This window comes from Archocentrus centrarchus, unplaced genomic scaffold (genome assembly GCF_007364275.1).
Source record: "Archocentrus centrarchus isolate MPI-CPG fArcCen1 unplaced genomic scaffold, fArcCen1 scaffold_29_ctg1, whole genome shotgun sequence".
Classification (NCBI taxonomy): Eukaryota; Metazoa; Chordata; class Actinopteri; order Cichliformes; family Cichlidae; genus Archocentrus; species Archocentrus centrarchus.
The window spans coordinates 158,901-179,831 of NW_022060258.1; the positions used below are offsets into that span (position 1 = coordinate 158,901).

At 40.9% G+C, this 20,931-nt stretch overlaps 1 protein-coding gene across 1 annotated transcript in view; it reads left to right on the plus strand.

The window, feature by feature from the left end:
* LOC115776226 (dihydropyridine-sensitive L-type skeletal muscle calcium channel subunit alpha-1-like) overlaps positions 1-20,931 on the plus strand; it is a 252,673-nt gene that overhangs the window by 126,221 nt on the left and 105,521 nt on the right. The window contains 1 exon segment of the mRNA XM_030723834.1: positions 13,907-14,017. Coding sequence (XP_030579694.1) covers positions 13,907-14,017 — 111 coding nt within the window.

The window sequence follows — 20,931 nt, forward strand, 5'->3', positions numbered from 1 at the left end:
CCTCTCTGAGCCCTTGGTATTTATTGAGCTTCTCGTGTTTCTTCTTCTTGATGTTGCTGTCACTTGTTATTGCAACGTCTATCACTATGATCTTCTTCCTTTGTTTGTCCACCACTACGATGTCTGGTTGGTTAGCCATCACAAGTTTGTCTCTCTGTATCTGGATCGTGTCTCATTTTGACCATGAGACTTCCAGGTCATACTTGGCAGATCTTCCATTCCAGGATCCATGTGTGTGGCATTGAGTCATAGGTTTTCTTGTAATCAATTCAGGCAGTGGTTAGTTGGGTCTTACAGTCTTGAGTGACAGCTCTAACTACCAGTAGCTGGTGTTTTGCTCCCTTGGTCTTTCTGCCAATTCCTTTCTAGGCCTCGTTCATGTATTGTGCCACGTACCTACTCATCTTGGCAGCTAAGGTGCCTGACAGGAGTTTCCATGTTGTACTGAGGCAGGTTATGGGTCAGCAGTTGGATGGGATTGGTCCCTCCTGGGGGGTCCTTGGGACCGTCCGGCCTTCAGTCAGCCATTCTGGGTGTGTCTTAGCCTCTAGCAGCTGGTTCATTTGTGCTGCCAGGTGCCCATGGAATGCAGTTAGCTTCTTTAGCCAGTAGGTATGTATCATATCAGGGCCTGGTGCTGTCTGGCTCTTCATATGTGAGTCTCTTTCCTGGATGTCTGCCACTGAGATGGTTACTGGATTCTGTTCAGGGAGGTTGCTGTGGTCACCAGAGGCTGGGGTCTACCACACAAGGCAAGACCCCATGAGCAGGCTGTGTCGAGATGCCCCTGATACAAACCTGCACCTAACAACAGAGTACAAGATGCTAGCAGGCAGGGCATACATGGAAGGACATAACAAATTGGCTGGAATAGTATGTGTTGAATATGACCTGGATGTCCTGAGGTCATGAAGAATTTTGGATTTTGCAATGTTTGGCATACACATTTTTTTCATCAGCACACCACTCACATTCTGGCTTAAACTATTTTTCAGTTAGCAGCTCCACTGTGATCGAAGGCAGTAATGCGTGGCAAAATAGTATTGTACCGTTCACATAAGAAAAAAACCCCAAAACAAAACAAAACACAAAAAACACTGGTGTAAGAATTAGGAAAAAAATTTAAACTTTAGAAGCTCCCTATGTTGCTTCATCACATGAACATGTAATTAGCAACCTGAGAAAACTAAAACTGGAATTAAGTGAAATTGAAAAGAAAACACAATTTCTGGTACAGAGGCTGCATTTGGAAAACTTTGAACATGGAAATAAATCTGGAAAATTCCTCACTAACTGGTTACAGCTAAATAAATTCCTTCTATTAAAGACTCTACTGGTGCATTACTTGTGATCCACAACAAATGAATAAATCTTTTAAAGACTTTTATGAAGCTTTATATTCATGACATCCATCTGATACTGCTATTGAAAAATATCTTAACAATATAAATCTACCAAAACTAAATTATCAACAGGTTGTGGCTTGTCAGTGCGTGTTTTTTATTTCGTTAGCCTAACAGCATAATTGCCTAAGTCATATTTTGGCATATTTTGAGATACCTACCTCATTCTACTCTGCTAACAGTGTAGATTCATTTAGATAGATATCTCAATTTGGGCCAAAATATGACTTAGGCCATTATGCTATTTAGGCTAAGGATTTGTAAAGGAAGACACCTAAAACACTTTCATTAAAAAATTAAAACATTTAATATATTAAAGAATCAGAAGAATTACGTGTACACAGGCAATAGGTTCAGGCAGATCCAGGCCTTCCCAGACAGCTGCCTCTGCTCCCCTCCCCAGAAGAGCGAAGCCTCTAAGCTAGACATAACAATTTTATACTACACGCACTATCTGCAAGCAGTATCAATTCAAAAAATAGGTGGAGAGGGCCGTGGTTTAGACTTGGCCTTCTCAGATTGGTTTGTCCAGTAGTTGGTTCCAGCATCATGGCACAAGCTTCTCCAATCACCAATAACAGCTCCATAAAAGAAACACCTGCCTTTCTCCCCCACACATTCCTAATCATGAAATGGCAGGTTTATTCTCCTTAGCAACAGGGAGTGGTGACTTACACACACCCTACCCTCCTTAAACACAGACGTTCATGTTTTGGCAAAACCTTTAGGTATAAGATAAACATAACTCCCAAAGGTTGTGAAGTTAGTCTGACGACCACTGGTCTCCCATCTGTCTGCTCTTTATCTAATGTATTTATTTTAGGGGTGGGACTCGATTAAAAAAATGAATCTAATTAATTAGAAGCTTTGTAATTAATCACATTTTAATCACGTTTAAATATTTAACATGAGAAATATTAATTTACGTTTAGTTGATGAATAAATCAATATACATAAGCTTAAACTTCAAAATTTTGTTTATTTTCCCACCAGTCTACTACACAGACCAACGAAGGGTGGAAGTGTTCCTGTGATAAGCAAACTTCTGAAATTAAAGTTAAGCATTATAACTGGATAATTTTGTTGAACATTAATGTCTCACTTAATATAGCAGGAAATTAATCATTAGCTCAGCTGTATTCCTTGATGTTGAAATGTGTTATGCTTGTTTTAACAGCTTATTTTGAATTAAAGATTTAAAATTAAACCACAAAATGGAGCAAAAGTTTCTTCTCCGTTTAACCAGCTGCTTTTCCACAGCTGTGCTTTGCACTGTCACGGTTGCTAGGCGACATGAGCTATGCTCAGGTGAGGGCAGGTGACGCTGATATGAAGGCTAGACCGTCCAATTTCACAGCCGCTTACTTCCAGCCTTTGCGGTCACGGGACGGGTCCTTCGAAGGATGCGGCCCCTGAATTTGGACAGCTCATCATTCTTATCACATTGTGCGTCAATATAATTTGTATGCCTGGATCTCGTGCAGTGAGAAACATTCCCCGGGGCAAAGTGCGATTAAAATGCGTTAAAATTTTTAATTCATTATTTTCCCTGTATTATTTAATCGAAATTAACGCATTAAAGTCCCACCCCTAATTTATTTAATTGTCTTATTTGCTTCAGCCACTATTCATTAATCAATATCCGGAGTTTACTTTTAAACATTTGTCATTTTATTCGTTGAGTAAAAAATAAACTCCAACAGGCTCTTGATTCACCTCTATCAGTGTTTGAATTCCATGAAGCCCTACAGCAGGGGTCATCAAATACATTTGTCCAAGGGCTGGAATTTTTCTCAGCAGACAGTGTGAGGGTCTGATGCGCTTGTAAATATATTATCATTTGAGATATCAATTTTCCTTTCAAATTTAGAGTATTTTTAATGAGGTGATGTGCAAGTCTTGCACTTACATGTTCTTCTTTGTGATGCTGACAGTTGCAAAGGAAACACTGCAATTATGTGCATAATTATAAATATAGATATAATGGGCACGGGAAACAATAAAATTTTAAATGAGACCAATGAGTTTATCTGTGCACAATCCATCCATCCATCCATCCATCCATCCATCCATCCATTCTCTTCCACTTATCCGGGGCCGGGTCGTGGGGGCAGGAGCCTAAGCAGAGAAGCCCAGGCTTCCCTCTCCCCAGCCACCTCCTCCAGCTCATCCGGAGGGACCCCAAGGCGTTCCCAGGCCAGCCGAGAGATATAATCTCTCCAGCATATCCTGGGTCTACCACGGGGCCTCCTCCCGTTGTGACATGCCTGGAACACCTCACCCAAGAGGCGGCCAAGAGGCATCCTAATCAGATGCTCGAGCCACCTAAACTGGCTCCTTTCGATGTGGAGGAGCAGCGGCTCTACTCTGAGCCCCTCCTGGATGGCTGCACTCCTCACCTTATGTCTAAGGGAGAGGCCAGCCACCCTTCGAAGGAAACTCATTTCTGCCGCTTGTATTTGCGATCTTATTCTTTCGGTCACTACCCAAAGCTCATGACCATAGGTGAGGGTAGGAACGTAGATCGACCGGTAAATCGAGAGCTTCGCTTTTACACTAAGCTCCCTCTTCACCACAACAGACCGGTGCAGTGTCAGCATCACTGCAGAAAAAGCCCCGATTCGTCTGTTGATCTCCCGCTCCCTTCTCCCATCACTCGTGAACAAGACCCCGAGATACTTGAACTCCTACACTTGGGGCAAGAACTCGTTCCTGAGCCAGAGAGGGCACTCCACCCTTTTCCGGCTGAGGACCAATTAGAGGTGCTGCTTCTCATGCCGGCCACTTCACGTTCCATTGCGAGCTGGAGGCCACCCCTGATGAAGCCAACAGGACCGCATTATCTGCAAAGAGCAGAGATGAGACTCTGAGGCCACCAAGGAAGAAGCCTTCCGCCACCTGGCTACACCTAGAAATTCGGTCCATAAAAATTAAGAACAGAATCAGTGACAAAGGGCAGCCCTGACGGAGTCCAACACCCGAGTCTTTTTCCATAGCCTCACCAAACTCCTCCCACACCCGAGTTTTTGCTTCGGCCACTGCCCGAGCTGCATTCCGCTTGGCCTGCCGATACCTGTCAGCTGCCTCCGGAGTCCCACAGGCTAACCAAGCCCGATAGGACTCTTTCTTTCACCACCAACAAAAGCTGGCTCCTCAGTGCACCACAGTGCTGAAAATGCTTGAAATAACATGGTCTTATCTTGCATTCTGATTGATTCTAGGGCCATTGAAGCTTTTGCAGGCAATGGCAAGTGGCGTTTGAAGGCTTTTTATAATTCAGATTAGTCAGAGATGGTTATTTATAGGGATGCGCCGATCCGATATTCAAATTACTGGATCGGATATCGGAAAGAAATAAAAAAATGTAATCCGATGCATTAAATTACGTTTCGCTCACATTAGCTGCATTACAGGGCTCAGTCGTCTTCTTCTTCTTGTGGGTTTGCGGTTGACCAAACCAGCTTAGAGCTGCATTACCGCCACCTACTGGAATGGAGTGGATCAGGAGTTAGAAAACAACCCCCTCAGATCCTCCGTCGCTGCGACGGATTCTCTTTGACACTGAGCGATCATCGCTGACATGTTTTTCCGCCTCCACCGCTCTCTGCCTTGTTTGTGTGTTGTACTCGCTGTGCTAAGAATCAGCTGTTATTTTTTTCTCTACTTCAGCTCCCGGACATACTGCTAGCGAGCGCGGCTATTAGCACTAGTGACCGTCCGGTACCGGAAGAACCCCTTCCCCGTCAAAATATTTTTGATACTTTAATCCCTGATTTGTGACTAAATATAGACCTGCAGTAGAAACGTATTTAGGAGAATGCTTGTAAATATAAAGCATTACATTGATCGGTACATTGATCGGTCAAGCTTAGGATCTAAAGTACAGTTGAAGTCCCCGCTGATGATCACCTCTCCGTGTAAAGCAGCAATGGAGATGAATAAATTATTGTAGAAATCAGGTTCATCTATATTAGGACCATAGAGGTTCACCCATATTAACTTTTGATTCATTATTGAACTTTGAATTATAATGAATCTCCCGGAAGGGTCTATGATGGTCTTTTTTATACACATAGGTAGGGATTTATGAAAAAGTATTGCCACCCCACTAGCTTGTGAAGAGAGTGAGCTTGAGAACACCCGACCTGGCCATCTTCTCCTTAATCGAACCACTTGGTTTGCAGGTAGGTGTGTTTCCTGAATAAAAAACACTTTTGTGGTTCCTAGGATACTTAAGAGTAGAATGGGAGGCAGAGCCTTCAGCTTTCAGGCGCCTCTTCTGTGGAACCAGCTTCCAGCTTGGATTCGGGAGACAGACACCCTCTCTATTTTTAAGATTAGGCTTAAAACTTTCCTTTATGATAAAGCTTATAGTTAGGGCTGGATCAGGTGACCCTGAACCATCCCTTAGTTATGCTGCTATAGGCCTAGTCTGCTGGGGGGTTCACATAATGCACTGTTTCTCATTCACCTTATTTACTTTGTTTATACTCCACTCTGCATTTAATCATTAATTGATATTAATCTCTGGCTCTCTTCCACAGCATGTCTTTCTCTCCCCTCAGCCCAACCGGTCGCGGCAGATGACTGCCCCTCCCTGAGCCTGGTTCTGCTGGAGGTTTCTTCCTGTTAAAAGGGAGTTTTTCCTTTCCACTGTCGCCAAGTGCTGCTCATAGGGGGTCGTTTTGACTGTTGGGTTTTCTCTGTATTATTGTAGGGTCTTTACCCACAATACAAAGCGCCTTGAGGCGACAGTTTGTTGTGATTTGGCGCTATATAAATAAAATGAATTGATTGATTGAATGAATTGAATGAATTGAATTGAATGAATTGAATTGAATTTTGGGTGATATTGCTTGAGCCTATTCATTACTTTTTTAAGTTTGATCAGTTTCCCAAGCCTCTCACATTCCAGGAGATTAATTCAACAATGGATTCATTACTCATTCAGCTGTTACCCAAATATCAACCCCGATGGCATTTTTTCTCAGCTGTAGGAACTTACGATTTACACCTCAGAGAACACTGCCCCTTGAAAGAAGAGAACATTTATGAACAAAAAGAACAATCTTGAGATTTCCTTCCAGAAGAAACCTCATCCTCCCCTTTCCCACTAGGAATATGACTTGGTTATACTACTGATCCTGGATAAAAGGAGCAGAAGAAACGTCCACTTTTTAACTTAAACTATAACTTCACCCCATTCTCCGACCATGATGGCTGAAAGTTATGCCCTACTGCTAGGAGGACAAGCGTCCTTCAGTATATGTATTGTACTAGGCATCTGCATTGTAGCCAGCCAATTATTAATCCCGGGTACAGTTCTTGTCAGATTTTGCAGGGATTATCTAAGATGGAAGTTCAGTTACCCACCATTCCTCCACCTCTGACGGCGTATGGAAGAGGAAGCGATTACCGCGGTGGAAAATCCTCATCTTTGCGGGGAATATCAGTCCAAAGTTTATATTCAGATCACAGAACTGTTGTTTTACCTGGTTGTACTGTTTCCGTCGTTTCAGAACTTCTGTGGACAAGAACATCACGTGACTGCCGTTGTACATCACTTTCCCTTTCAGGCGTGCCGCTGTCATCACCCTCACCTTGTCTTGATAATTCAGGAATTTAACGATAATCACTCGAGGTGGATTACCTGGAGCGCTCTGGCCCTGCAGCCTGTGTGCCCGCTCGATGATGGGGGGAGATGGGAACGCATCTTGTCCCAGAACTTCCCGCAGCCAGGTTTGTAGGAACGCCGTGATTTCCCCATGCTCGGGTTTCTCAGGCAGACCGACGATTCTCACATTGGATCTCCGGCTTCTGTTTTCAAGGTCGTCTACTTTCAGAGCGATTTCCTCGACTTTCTTGCGCAGGGAAGTTTCTTTATTTTTTAGCGAAGTGACTTCGTCTTCCACATTTCCAATGCGGGTTTCAGCTGAGGAGAGTCTCTCCAGGAACACTTCAATTGTGTCTTTAATTTCTTGGTTCGATGTTATAACTTCCTGAAGTTGAGTGGTGAAGTGTGTTTTCAGGGCATAGATTGTTCCAGGGACGCTAGCTTCATTCATTGGGGGCTAGCGATAGCTTCCTCCATCGTTCAGTTTCAACGTCGTTGCTAAGCGTTGTCTGCGGATCCTTCTTTGCCCGTGTTTTCGCTCTTAATTTGTGTTTGTTCGGCATCCTGGTAGACTGAGTTAAATCTTTGACTCGTCTCGAGGCGTTTGCAAATGCAAAGTTGGTTTTAGCAGTGGCAAGAATATGGATAAGAAGGATGTGCTAGTCGGAGCGGATCGATTAGCAGCTGCTCAGACAGACGCCATAACCGGAAGTCAGTGCAGAAAATTTACATTTATTCTCTCCCGGAGCTGCGTAGATATCTTTTTGGGTCATATTTTTCAAGCTGTTCAGTTTTCTCTATTCCCTATTACATTGAGCTGCGTAGATATCTTTTTGGGTCATATTTTTCAAGCTGTTCAGTTTTCTCTATTCCCTATTACATTTTCTTATCTGTTACATCACAGTATTTGCTGTGGAACTGCTAAAACAAGGGCATGGACTTCCAGCTTACTGATTTCATGAATCTGCCTTTTTTTTCTCGCAGCAATTTGTGTAGTCCAAGTTCAGTTATACCGGAGTTGTAAGTAAACAAGTCAAAATGTTCAGTTGTTGGGTGTATTAACGCACACAATTCCTTATTTTACTTTAGCTTAAAAAGTCATGAAATTTTGCAGACAACTCGTCACAATAAACCCTTTTCAGATTTATTGCTTTGCTCACTAAATATGGCAAATGGCTCCACAGCGCTACTTGGAACATTTAAAAAGATGAGCAGGCTCATGTAACATCCTGAGATGTGCCAAAAAAAGTCTCTTGGACCAATATCCAAAAACCAACAGTAAGCCAGCCATTTTGAATTAAAGTGCGATTTTTGCAGTGTTTCTCCACATTTTCAGGTCTTGTATTTGAACCAACTCTTCCTAGGGCATTCAACCCAGTGATATAAAAATTGCTCAACATCATTTAGACAAGTAGGCCATCAAAAGTTGTCGAAGGTTTTTGTAGAATTTTGAACCCTGTTACCATAGCAACTCTCCATTTGCATCTTTTTTCAATGGCAAGATGAGAAACATTTCAAAGTATCAGCCCCGGGACTATGTTTCATCTATTTATCAGAGATTTTGCAGGTTTGTGTAAAATCCTGAGTTGTGCAAAAAAGTTTCTTGTACCCATACCCTAAGCCCAAAAAAAAGGTTGCAATTTTGAATTTAATGTGCAATAATGTGGCTACATTTTGACATTTTGTGCCATGCATTTTAATGAAATCATCCTAGGGGTGTTTAATCCAGTGATACCAAAACCACTCAACATCATCTAGACAAGTGGACCATCAAAAGCTCTCAAGGTTTACAGCAGCATGCCATGTAATTAGTGGCACTTGCCAATGCCACCGTGGGCATAGCAGATGAAGTAGGTAAATGACGCAACATTCGAGTAGCCTACAGGTGGCCCCCGTCAAGCTCGTGATCGTAGTGACCATGGGATTGACTGTGACTGTAGGATTAATAAAATCTTGTCTTGTCTTGTCTTGTCTTTCTTGTCTTGTCTTGTCTTGTCAAGTCAGTCAGGCTTGTAATTATTGGAGGCAATCTTAAAACACAGATATTGAGTTGAGAATCTGTAACAGGTGACATTCCCATGTATCCACAGACTGAACTGTGGAGATGACAAGATGACAGCGTGGAGTTTATCAGACATTAACTTAAGAATTTTGAAATGGAGAGGATGCAATGGCCTGCCTGCAGTCCTGACTTCAGCCCCACTGAACACTTGGGTGTGCTGTTTGTACTATCTATCTATCTATCTATCTATCTATCTATCTATCTATCTATCTATCTATCTATCTATCTATCTATCTATCTATCTATCTATCTATCTATCTATCTATCTATCTATCTATCTATCTCTTTTTATTATACTGATTTTTATATCCGTATTTTTATGGTGCTGTTATCTTTATTATTGTTATTGTTATATTTGTAGAGCACATGTGTTTGTACAGCAATTTCTATCATACACTACATTTCACACACAATTATATCCTAATATCCTCATTATAATATCTTTACTAACTTGTTGTGTTTTCTGTATATATTATATGTCCTGTCACACTCTAGTCTTATTTTTTTTTTGGAAATTTAATAATATTATACTTTTTAAGCCTCTGAAAATGGGGGACTATGTCTAAACCAGTAATGCAATACTTTTGGGAAACGCCTGATTTAAAGCTGAAAGTCCACTATGGTAGTGTAGAGAAGTAAAATTACAAAAATTGTCAAAAAACATATGGGCACAACAGTACACAATTGAGTTTTCAGATTATTGGAAAGAGTTTTATTTTCTTTCTATGTCACAATAAATTGTAATAAAATCCCACTTTCGCTCAGATGTTGTACATACCTGAGTTGCTCTGTAATCACACCTCCAAAATACTAGTGAATGTGGTTACTATGGACTATTGAGTTTCAGTCTGTGAACTATGAACTTTCAGACAACAACATATGGTAAAGAGCAGATATTTTTACTGAACTTACTGAAGAGTTACAAAATACTTTTCAATTTGCTGTGTTAATGCTGATTGGCAGTTGTGATCTGCCTCCCAGCAACTCAAATCAATTTATTTATATAGCACCAAATGACATCATCAGTCACCTCAAGGTGCTTTATATTGTAAGGTAAAGACCCTGCAGTAATACAGAGCAAACCCCAACCCCCTATGACCAAGCACTTGGCGACAGTGGGAGTTGGTTCTACAAATGAGGGGCCTGAAAGCTGAAGGCTCTGCCTCCCATTCTACTTTTCAATACCTTAGGAGCCACGAGGAAGCCTGCAGTCTGAGAGCAAAGTGCTCTATTAGGGTAATATGGTACACTAAGCTCTGTAAGATAAGATGGGGCCTGATTATTCAAGACCTTGTATGTGAGAAGAAGGATTTTTTAAACTCTATTCTGGATTTAACAAGGGAGCCAATGAAGAGAAGTCAATTTGGGAGAAATATCCTCTCTCTTTTCCTGGCAGTATTCTAGCTGCAGCATTTTGTATCAGGAAGCTTTTAGGACAATCTGATAATAATGAATTACAATAGTCTAGTTTCCAATAATAAATGCATGAATTAGCTTTTCAGCATCACTCTGAGACAGGATGTTTCTAATTTTAGAAATATTGTGCAAATGCAAAAAAATTCTATTCTGGATTTAACAGGGACCAATGAAGAGAAGCCAAAATGGGAGAAATATACTGTCTCTTTCTATTCCTTGTCAGTACTCTCGCTGCAGCATCAAACAACAACAATGTTTCAATACTGCAACAATACGCAGTTAAATTTCTGCTGCACAGGGGTTCTGGTAAAGGCTGAGTAGTTTGCAAGTTGTACAAACTTCCTGTACCTGTGTGGGTTTTTTCCTGGTGCTCTAGCTTCTTTCCACAGTATAAAGACTTCCATGTTAGGTTAATTGTTAATTTCCTACTCTGCCACTCACTCTGTGACAGCTGGGAGAATTTCTAGCCTCAAGTCAGATAAACAATTGAGAAAATGAATGGTGGATGTCACAATATTTCATAAAACTCAACATTTATGAATCTAAATACATTTCAGGACAAAATTTTAAACATTTTTACAAGAAATGTTTCTATAAGAAGTCATATTGGTGAGTCTACACAGCCAACCAAATCAACCAATGAGCCCAACCTGATCAGAGCCACACATTTACCATCATATCTTGAGGTTATACAGTTCGTGCACCATACTGCTTCTGCCATGATCTTGCAGGTTTATCAGATCCTAAGATGATGAAAAACAAAAAATATAGAAGAGCCATTGTTCAGCACTGAGTGTGAAAACTGAGTTTTTGATTTACTATGCACATATTTGCAAATTTGATCATAGCAAGCTGTAAGTGATATACAACTGTTAAAAAAGCAACCTATAGCCCAGTTTAATTTATTTATTCATCCAAACACAGAACACTGGCATAATATAAACATGCAAATCTTCAGTTCATAAATTTGATATTTTACAGACAATATCAGAGGTCTGCAGCATGGTTCAGGTAAGGGAGAGGCAAGGTGGCAAAAATCCAGAACTGGGACAGTCATCATTTAAACAAGGAAACACAAGGACACACATAGCAACAAAGCCAGACTACCAGTAGTTCAATGACAGTCTAGCAAATGACACGGGGAAACAGAGGAGTATATACAGTATAGAGGCCTTCAAGGTGGCTGTAATTAAACCACTACTTAAAAAGCCAACATTTGATCCAGCTGTCTTAGCTAATTATACGCCAATCTCCAACCTTCCTTTTCTCTCAAAAATTCTTTAAAAAAGTAGTTGTAAAACAGCTAACTGATCATCTGCTGAGGAATGGTTTATTTGAAGAGTTTCAGTCTTCTTACAGCCTCTGACAGTGGACTCATCTCTGTTCTTGTCCTGTTGGACCTGAGTGCAGCTTTGATACTGTTGACCATAACATTTTATTACAGAGATTAGAGCATCCTATAGGTATTAAAGGTACTGCACTGCAATCATATTTATCTAATAGACTCCAATTTGTTCATGTAAATGGAGAATTTTCTTCACACACTAAGGTCAATTATGGAGTTCCACAGGGTTCTGTGCTAGGACCAATTGTATTTACATTATACATGCTTCCTTTAGGCAGTATTATTAGAAAGCATTGCATCAATTTTCATTGTTATGTAGCTGATACTCAGCTTTACCTATCAATGAAGCCAGATGACACACATCAATTAGTTAAACTGCAGGAATGTCTTAAAGACATAAATGCCTGGATGACCTCTAATTTCCTCCTTCTAAATTCAGATAAAACTGAAATTCGTGTACGCGGCCCCACAAATCTTAGAAATATGGTGTCAAACCAGATATTTACTCTGGATGGCATTACTTTGGCCTCCAGTAACACTGTGAAAAATCTTGTAGACATTTTTAATCAGGAAAAGTCCTTCAATGCACATATTTTTATTTGTGCATTGAAGGGCTGCTTTTTTGCATTTGCACAATATTTCTAAAATTAGAAACATCCTTTCTCAGACTGATGCTGAAAAGCTAATTCATGCATTTATTACTTCTAGGCTGGACTACTGTAATTCATTATTATCAGGCTGTCCTAAAAGCTCCCTGAAAAGCCTTTAGCTGATCAAAAATGCTGCAGCTAGAGTACTGACACGGACTAGAAAGAGAGAGCAGATTTCTCCCATATTGGCTTCTCTTCATTGGCTCCCTGTTAAATCTAGAATAGAATTTAAAATACTTCTCCTCACATACAAGGTCTTGAATAATCAGGCCCCGTCTTATCTTAAGGACCTCATAGTACCATATCACCCCAATAGAGCACTTCGCTCTCACACCGCTGGCTTACTTGTGGTTCCTAGGATACCTAAAAGTAGAATGGGAGGCAGAGCCTTCAGCTTTCAGGCCCCTCTTCTGTGGAACCAGCTCCCAGCTTGGATTCAGGAGACAGACACCCTCTCTATTTTTAAGATTAGGCTTAAAAGTTTTCTTTTTGATCAAGCTTATAGTTAGGGCTGGATCAGGTGACCCTGAACAAGCCCTTAGTTATGCTGCTATAGGCCTAGGCTGCTGGGGAGTTCCCATAATGCACTGTTTTTTTTTTTTTTCATTCACCTTATTTACTTTGTTTGTACTCCACTCTGAATTTAATCATTAGTTATTATTAATCTCTGGCTCTCTTCTACAGCATGTCTTTTGTCCGGTCTCTCTTCCCTCAGCCCAACCGGTCGCAGCAGATGACTGCCCCTCCCTGAGCCTGGTTCTGCCAGAGGTTTCTTCCTGTTAAAAGGGAGTTATTCCTTCCCACTGTCGCCAAGTGCTTGCTCATACTGGGTCGTTTTGACTGTTGGGTTTTCTCTGTATTATTGTAGGGTCTTTACCGACAATACAAAGCGCCTTGAGGTGACTGTTTGTTGTGATTTGGTGCTATATAAATAAAATTGAACTGAATATAGTTGCAAGAGAAATTATTAGTGAAAGTTGGTGCATAACATTGGAGGGAAACTAAAAAAAGACCAGCAGTAAAACAAACTGAAATTATGAATTTTCTTAACCCCTTATCCAATTCAGGGTCACAGGATGTAAGACCCTATCCCAGCTCTCACGCGGTGAGAGGCAAGGCACACTCTGGAAAGCCATCAAAGGGCTGCACCTTTATAATACATTTTAAAGATTTGAGATACTGTCAGTCTCCATACATGCAACTGTTTAAGAAATTGTTTTTTTGAAATGCCATATTGGTAACATCATAGCAGATGCACTAAAAAGAATAAAAGGCTGACATACTATACCTGTAATCCTGACTCGAAGGATTCTGAACCTGTGGTTGTCAAGTTGTAATTATTATATTTATAGCTAAAATTAATTTACGTGACATTTTTTTTATGAACATGTTAATCTTTAACTGTTTAATCCACAGCACTGCAACCAGTCTGACCATGTTACTCAGCTGTCAGACATGCTGAATGTGATCTTCACGGTGCTCTTCACTGCAGAGATGATTCTTAAACTTATGGCCTTCAAAGCCAAGGTTAGTCATAACTGAGATATTATAATTATCATGTTCAGTACATCGTAAAACTGGCCTACACACGCACGCACACACACACACGCACGCACACATGCACACACACACTATATGAATAAATAGCTCAACACCTTGTTATTTAGCTGAGCTGCTAGCAGTAACAGTTGTGTTTCTCCAGTTGCAGTTTTCTAAACCTGGACATTCAGACATTGTTGTTTTTGGCAACCATTTTAGTTTTAGATTTAGTCTTAGTCTTTTGGATGAAAATGCTTCTTAGTTTTAGTTCAGTTTTTGTCAACAATAACTCAAAAAAGCTTTAGTCCAGTTTTAGTCAGCTTTAGTGGGGAAAAAAGAAGAAAGTATTAGTATTTCCAAATTAATTTGAATAATTAGTGGTAAGAGTGGAATCAGTTACTCCAAAAATGCCATAAACAAAAACATTCTCACTTTGGCAATTGGGGCTTTATTTCTCAGAATTTCCTAAAGTGCAATGAACATACGTACATATGCCCAACATATAAGCAATGGATGAGGAACACATGCTTAACTTGACCTTGTCTGCCAGGGCAATTACATTTACATATTATATATAAAAACAGACACCACACAACACCGGGCTATCTTTAACTAGTGCAAAACATCAGGGTGGTGAGCCTTCAGTTGTTTTTTCCTACAAGTTTTAATGCACAGTTACCACAGTCTCCCTGGACATTGCATTCAGTTTCCTTTCAAATGTAAATTTATTTTCAAATCGAAAATAAGTCCGTAGATCTTTTCTTGGTTTGCTTCCACTGAGCCCCTTCGTGCAACATCCAGCGTCCACCATGGTCCATCAGTGACTAAAGCACGTGTCATACTATAATTTTATATGGCTTTATATCCACAGTATTCCTGACTTTGCGCCATTACCCATAATTCATAGCGGAAGCCGGTAGTTTACTTCCGTTTGCGCTGTTTTTTCCAAAGGTGTTGATGGCGAGGAATCACGTAATTATAAGAGCACCAGATTACCTTCAAAGCAATAAAATCAATAAAGTAATTCTTAACAAACAAGGCAACGTTGTTTTCCTTGAAGCAGCTGTAGAGCTGAGCCAGAGCATCGGCCAAGCTAAGCGCTTAGCATGGGTCATGCTAAGGGAAAGTGGAGTGGTGGAGACAGTCAGCTGTTCCTGTATTGCTGATTAGGGAAATCATGTAGTGATACAGCAGCTATTCTGTGGAAGGTAAATCACTTACAGATGCAGCCACCTAATGTTGCCGCATCCAGCCAGACGTCGGCCAGCTGAAGTCCAGCTCCCAGCTGGCCGACGTCTGGCTGTCCTCGGGCTGGAAGTCCCCCTCCTTCTCCTGGGCGTATCTACTTTCCAGCATGAACACACCCCTTTCCCTCAATTGTAGACTGTCACCAAAAGGTGGCGCCTTCTTAACAAAAACGTTGAGTTCTGTGATTCAAAAAAGTTTTGGTGAAGTAGCAAGTTTTGAAAACCTAAAATAGATGCCTAAAATTTTTGTCAGTATGACCTTTCACACATTTCCATTGCGAATCGCCAAAAGATTCCTTTGTTTCACTTCATCTTTTAACTAAATAAGTAAATAAATACAGTAGGTTAAAAAAGAAGCGGTGCTGCGCTGAGCCAACCCGGTCTCACGGCAGTTCGTGCAGTAGTCACGAAATTTAATCTATTGATTCGTGCTCATGAACACGAATTCCCTCTTTTTTTCGTGTTACTCGGCACGACTTCTAACCTGCCTGAAATGCAGTGGGATAAAGTTCGTGCCTCTGAGCACGGCTTCTAAGCTGCAGTATAGTTTGTTTGTTTTTGTTTTTTTGCCCCTGTCCCCCTTTTTTCCCCCCTTTTCTTTTGAACTGGAAGCTCAGAAGCTGAATTATGCCTTTAATTGCGATCCTTAAGCGCCACATTTCCTTTTGACATGAATTTCTCCGTGTTTCATTTAATGTGGGGTGCTGCTTATGGTTGTAACGATGACATTTGTGGGGCTTTTTAGGTCTAAATTTATATTTACGTGTTTATGGTTAGTGCTATATTCGGTGTCCACTTTTTTCTTTGAGTTCTGTGGTCTGAAGCCGTTTTTCCTCTGTGTTAAATCCATGAACCAACGATGAATAAATAAATGAACTACAGTACCCATGACCCCCATCGGCCGTAACCACGGTCACGCGTATTCCCGTTGCTGTCCAGGTAAATTGCATTAGTTCACCCGCTTCGGATGTTATCAGGTAATTACTGACTTTATTAGCGGTTTTCAGGCCTGTAAATATGGGCCAGCAAGGGCCGTCTGCACCTCGTAGTCAGTCGAGAAGGTAGTTATCGTTCTAACGGAGGATCACTGACAGAGAAGGACTACAGACGAAGGACTACAGAAGCCATGCTCGCTGACTTCCGGCGGATGCTGCAGTGTTCAGGTAAGAGGATTTCAATGGACAGCGTTTATATAGTGATATTATTAAGGCAGTGAGTTCAATAAGCACTTGAAATTAGATTAATGTGGTGTAAGAGAGCGCTGATATCCCAACTCTGAGATGCATTTGTAGAGATTATTGCGGGTTTTGCCGTCTTTGAGACGCTAGCTTAAATTTTCTGTGCAAATGTTAGCAGATATCGTAGGAAAGCGTTCACTATTTAAACAATGTTATGACAGAAATATGAGCTTCTGGACTTACTAGTTAAGTAAAATGATTATTTTCAGCCACAGATTCCAAATAAATATCCTGATGAGCTTCAGTGCATCCATATTCAATATCTGCGAGTACAGTGCTTTATTTAATCTGCACTGAACTGACCCAGGGTTATCACAATGTAAAATAAAATGATACTGGTCTGAACACAGTTGCTGGATCAGGTGACCCTGAAGCCTCTCTTAGTTATGCTGCTATAGGCCTAGGCTGCTGGGGAGGTTCCCGTGATTTCTTTATATTCACTGTAAACAAACCTTATATTAGCAAGTTTCTTATATTCACTATTTAAACAAAGAGCAGTCTGTTTATACTTCAGACTGCTGGCTTCCTTGTGGTTCCTATGATACTTAAGAGTAGAATGGGATGCAGAGCCTTCAGCTCTTCTGTGGAAAGAGCCTTGAGGTGACTGTTGTGATTTGGCGCTATACACATAAAACTGAAAGTCTGGCTGCCTTTAATCCTCTGTGACAAACCTGAGGATCCACGAAACCTGCCAGCACCTGAGAATGAGCTGAAACTTACAGTGTATTACAGTGTATTACTTACAGTGTATTAGCTTCCAGACTCTGGGAATCCTGTCAGTGAGCAGGGACTGATTCACTGTCCTCAGCTTTAAACAAACCCAGTCTCCATCTCAGGTTTTGACTCAGCCTGCTTTGGAATCACTAATCTAGAAGCATCAGGCTACTTACTTTCAACACCATAATTTTGTTACTGATTCATTAATATGTTTTACATTGTTGTTGTTTATCAGTGGAGGGAGCAGATTTGAGAACAGCAATAAGAACCACTAAATCTTTTTTTTTTTTTTTTGTGGAAGAGGAGGTTCATCTTTAATACTTCAGGCTATATCAGCTACCAGTTTATAAACCTGTTTAGTGCTGCAGCAACAATCAAACATTTACGCTTCATACATCATTGTAGTTTGTGTCTTTGCTCTTTCAGAACTGAATTGGAAATCCAAAGGTGCTGGAAAGCTTCTTCTCCAACCCTCAAAGCCAAACTTCACCCATGAGACCTGACAGCATGCAATCATTTTGAGAAGTGACATTCTCATAAATAAAGGTGAGCAATGATACTTAATGTGTACTTTTTGATTATCATGTTTAAAGGTTTGTCATTGCTCACAGTGGCCTTGTATTCATTAGGCATTTCCAGAATAGTATCCAGCAGTTTCTTGTGAGCTGAGCTGAATCATTTTTCTTTTAATACATGTTTAACATTCACTTGAGTATTACTTGTTGTACATAACTGTGGCTCTGAAACAAAGGCTCTCCTGAAGGAGAAGAAGAGAACCTTTAGATCAGGAAATAAGGAGGAGCTGAGAGCTGTGCAGAAGGATCACAGAAGGAAAATCAGGGATGGAAAACACACCTACAGAAAGAAGATGGAGGACCAGCTACTGCAGAGCAACACCAGTGGAGTTTGGAGAAGGTGGAACTCAAGTTCAGGCCACAAACCAAGCCCACTCTGAGACTTAGAGTGGATGAACAACTTGGACCACTAGAACTACCAGCATTTTCACACTACTCCTTTTTCTACCAAGCACCTCCAAATGGCAGTTTACATCTCATTAGGCCACCTTTTGTTATGTACACGGGGCCAGTAGATCGGAATGGGTGTGGGGGTGGGGATGGGTTACCACTGAAGACCCAGGGTCGCCAGGTGTATAAAAAGCCAGGTCACAACACATATTTCACCTTTAATAAGAACATATTTGTAATTGTGATCTCAAATTTGGAAGAGATGTTTTGTGTTCTCCGTGCTTCAGGTTCACAGCAGATGGAAGGAAACTCAAACAGCCACTAATGTAGCCGTTGTGCTGACTGTAGACTGAGGGATCTCTTCAAATTGTTGTATTCCTCCTCTTCCTCGTCACCCACTGCTTCAGATCTTGCTGTCACCATCAGACTGCAGCAGTTATGTTATTTAGCCATGAAACATGTCGTCACCCTCCCTTGATTTTTTTCAGGCTTTTCAGAAAACACAAAAAACTGAACCGAATATTGAAAATTTAATTTAGACAAAAATAAAATTTTTAAAATGTCTTTGACCATTTTTTTAGGAGGGTGACGATATATAACCTTGTTCAGCCTGTTTAGGAATGCACTGAGATCAATAACCTAATTTCCAACGCAGATCTGGAGAAACAGCAAAAACCAACGGGACCCTACACAGCCACAGATGCTGCTCCAGAGCTAGAAGTTCTAAACCATAAACACCAACCTGGGAAACTTGCTAAGTGTGACAGGTCCAACGTAACCCCAGATACAGCCCAGCCACAGGGTGAACCAAATCTTTCAGATAATGACAACAGAGAACCAAACGCACCTCCCTCCTAAACTCACCAGCCTGCACCAACCTGACATTTCTCCTCCCTGAGTTAAATAGATGAATGGAAGTTAAGTGGTTACAAACATAAAAACAACGGGTCCACAGACAGGAGCAGTGAGCTGAAATCAACACAAAGCTACCCGAGAGGCTGTATTGAACTACTATATATAATTTAATCATTTGTCCTGACTGGTTTCACCTCAGATGTTCTTTCTCCTTTTGGTAGATTTCAAGAAGAAGAAGAAGCTGCTTCAGAGAAGTGGGCTTCATGGTCTCAGTGCACAGGCTGCCAGTCACACTCACACAGCAACATGTGTTTTCACTGCCACAATCAAAACATTGAACAAAATCTATGCATTGTTGTTTGGAAATGTGTCACATTACTACATGCTAAGGTGTGTTATTAAAGAAAAAAATGAGTTCTATTTTTCTGGTTTGATGATATCCCAAGCTTTTGTTTCAAAACATTTATTTTCCACTGGACAAAATATTTACTGTTACACATTTATTTCTCATAGGGATTTTTTGTTTTTCCATATTTCAGTCTCTGGTTCTTGAGAGTCATGGCTCTGTCTGGTCTCTGACAGAGATCCTTAAAAATATTATTGGAAAGTACCTATTAATTTTACTTTCAAACAGCTTTATGTGAATGTTATCTTTTCATTTATAATTTTTAATATATTGATCACAGTGTAGTGTACAGTAGAGGCATCCAAAAATGATGAGACTGGGCTGCTTGTGTGTGATTTGGAAGGTTTGTGTCTGTCTGTGACTCTGCAGAGGTTAAAGCTGTGATCCAATCTCAGTCTCTGACTGAAGGTTGCTGAGACTCTGATTAGATACACAATGTGAAGTTCACAATTCTCTAAACAAATAAAATTGTAATGACAAACATGAACATCTGTACTTATTTCAGAGACATGAATGTTTACAAACATAATATTTATTTTAAGGATTGGACTTCATAAAAGATAAGATAAGATAAGACAGTGTTTATTTGTCACATGCACAGTTATACACAGTACAATGCACAGTGAAATGTATTTTGTACCTGCAACCTTATATACACACACATATAAATAAGAAGAATAAAAATAAAAAAAAGTAATTCACACTATACACTATACTCTATATACTATACACTATACACACTTTTTAAATTATAATATTTACACTGTGCAATAATGGTCCAGTTAGGGCTCAGAGTTGAGCAGACGGATGGCTTGTGGGTAAAAACTGTTCTTCAACCTTTCAGTCTTAGCCCTCAGGCAGCGGTAACGCCGGCCTGATGGGAGCAGGGAGAAGAGAAAGTGTCCGGGGTGGCTGGGCTGTTTTAGGATCTTCATGGCCCTCAGCCTGCACTGCTTGGTGTAAATGTCCTGCAGGTTGGGGAGGGTGGTTCTGATGGTCCGTTCAGCTGAACGAACCACCCTTTTTAGGGCCATGAAGTCCTGCTTGGTGCAGTTTCCCATCCAGGTGGTGATGCTCCCACGCATGATGCTCTCGATGGTGCAGGTGTAAAAGTTCCTGAGCACCTTGAGTGGGAGCTTGAAGTCTCTCAGCCGCCTGAGGAGGTAGAGACGCTGTCTGGCCTTCTTCACAGTGATGTTTATGTGATGAGTCCAGGACAGGTCCTGTGAGATGGTCACTCCCAGGTATTTGAAGGTGTCCACTCTTTCCACCTCAGCACCACTGATGACAAGTGGATGGTAGTCCCTCTGCTGCTTCCTGCTGAAGTCCACGATCAGTTCCTTTGTTTTGCTGACGTTGAGCAGGAGGTGGTTCTCCTGGCACCAGTTCTCCAGGCAGGAGACCTCTCTCCTGTAGTCAAGTCAAGTCAAGTTTATTTATAAAGCACATTTAAAACAACGACGTTGACCAAAGT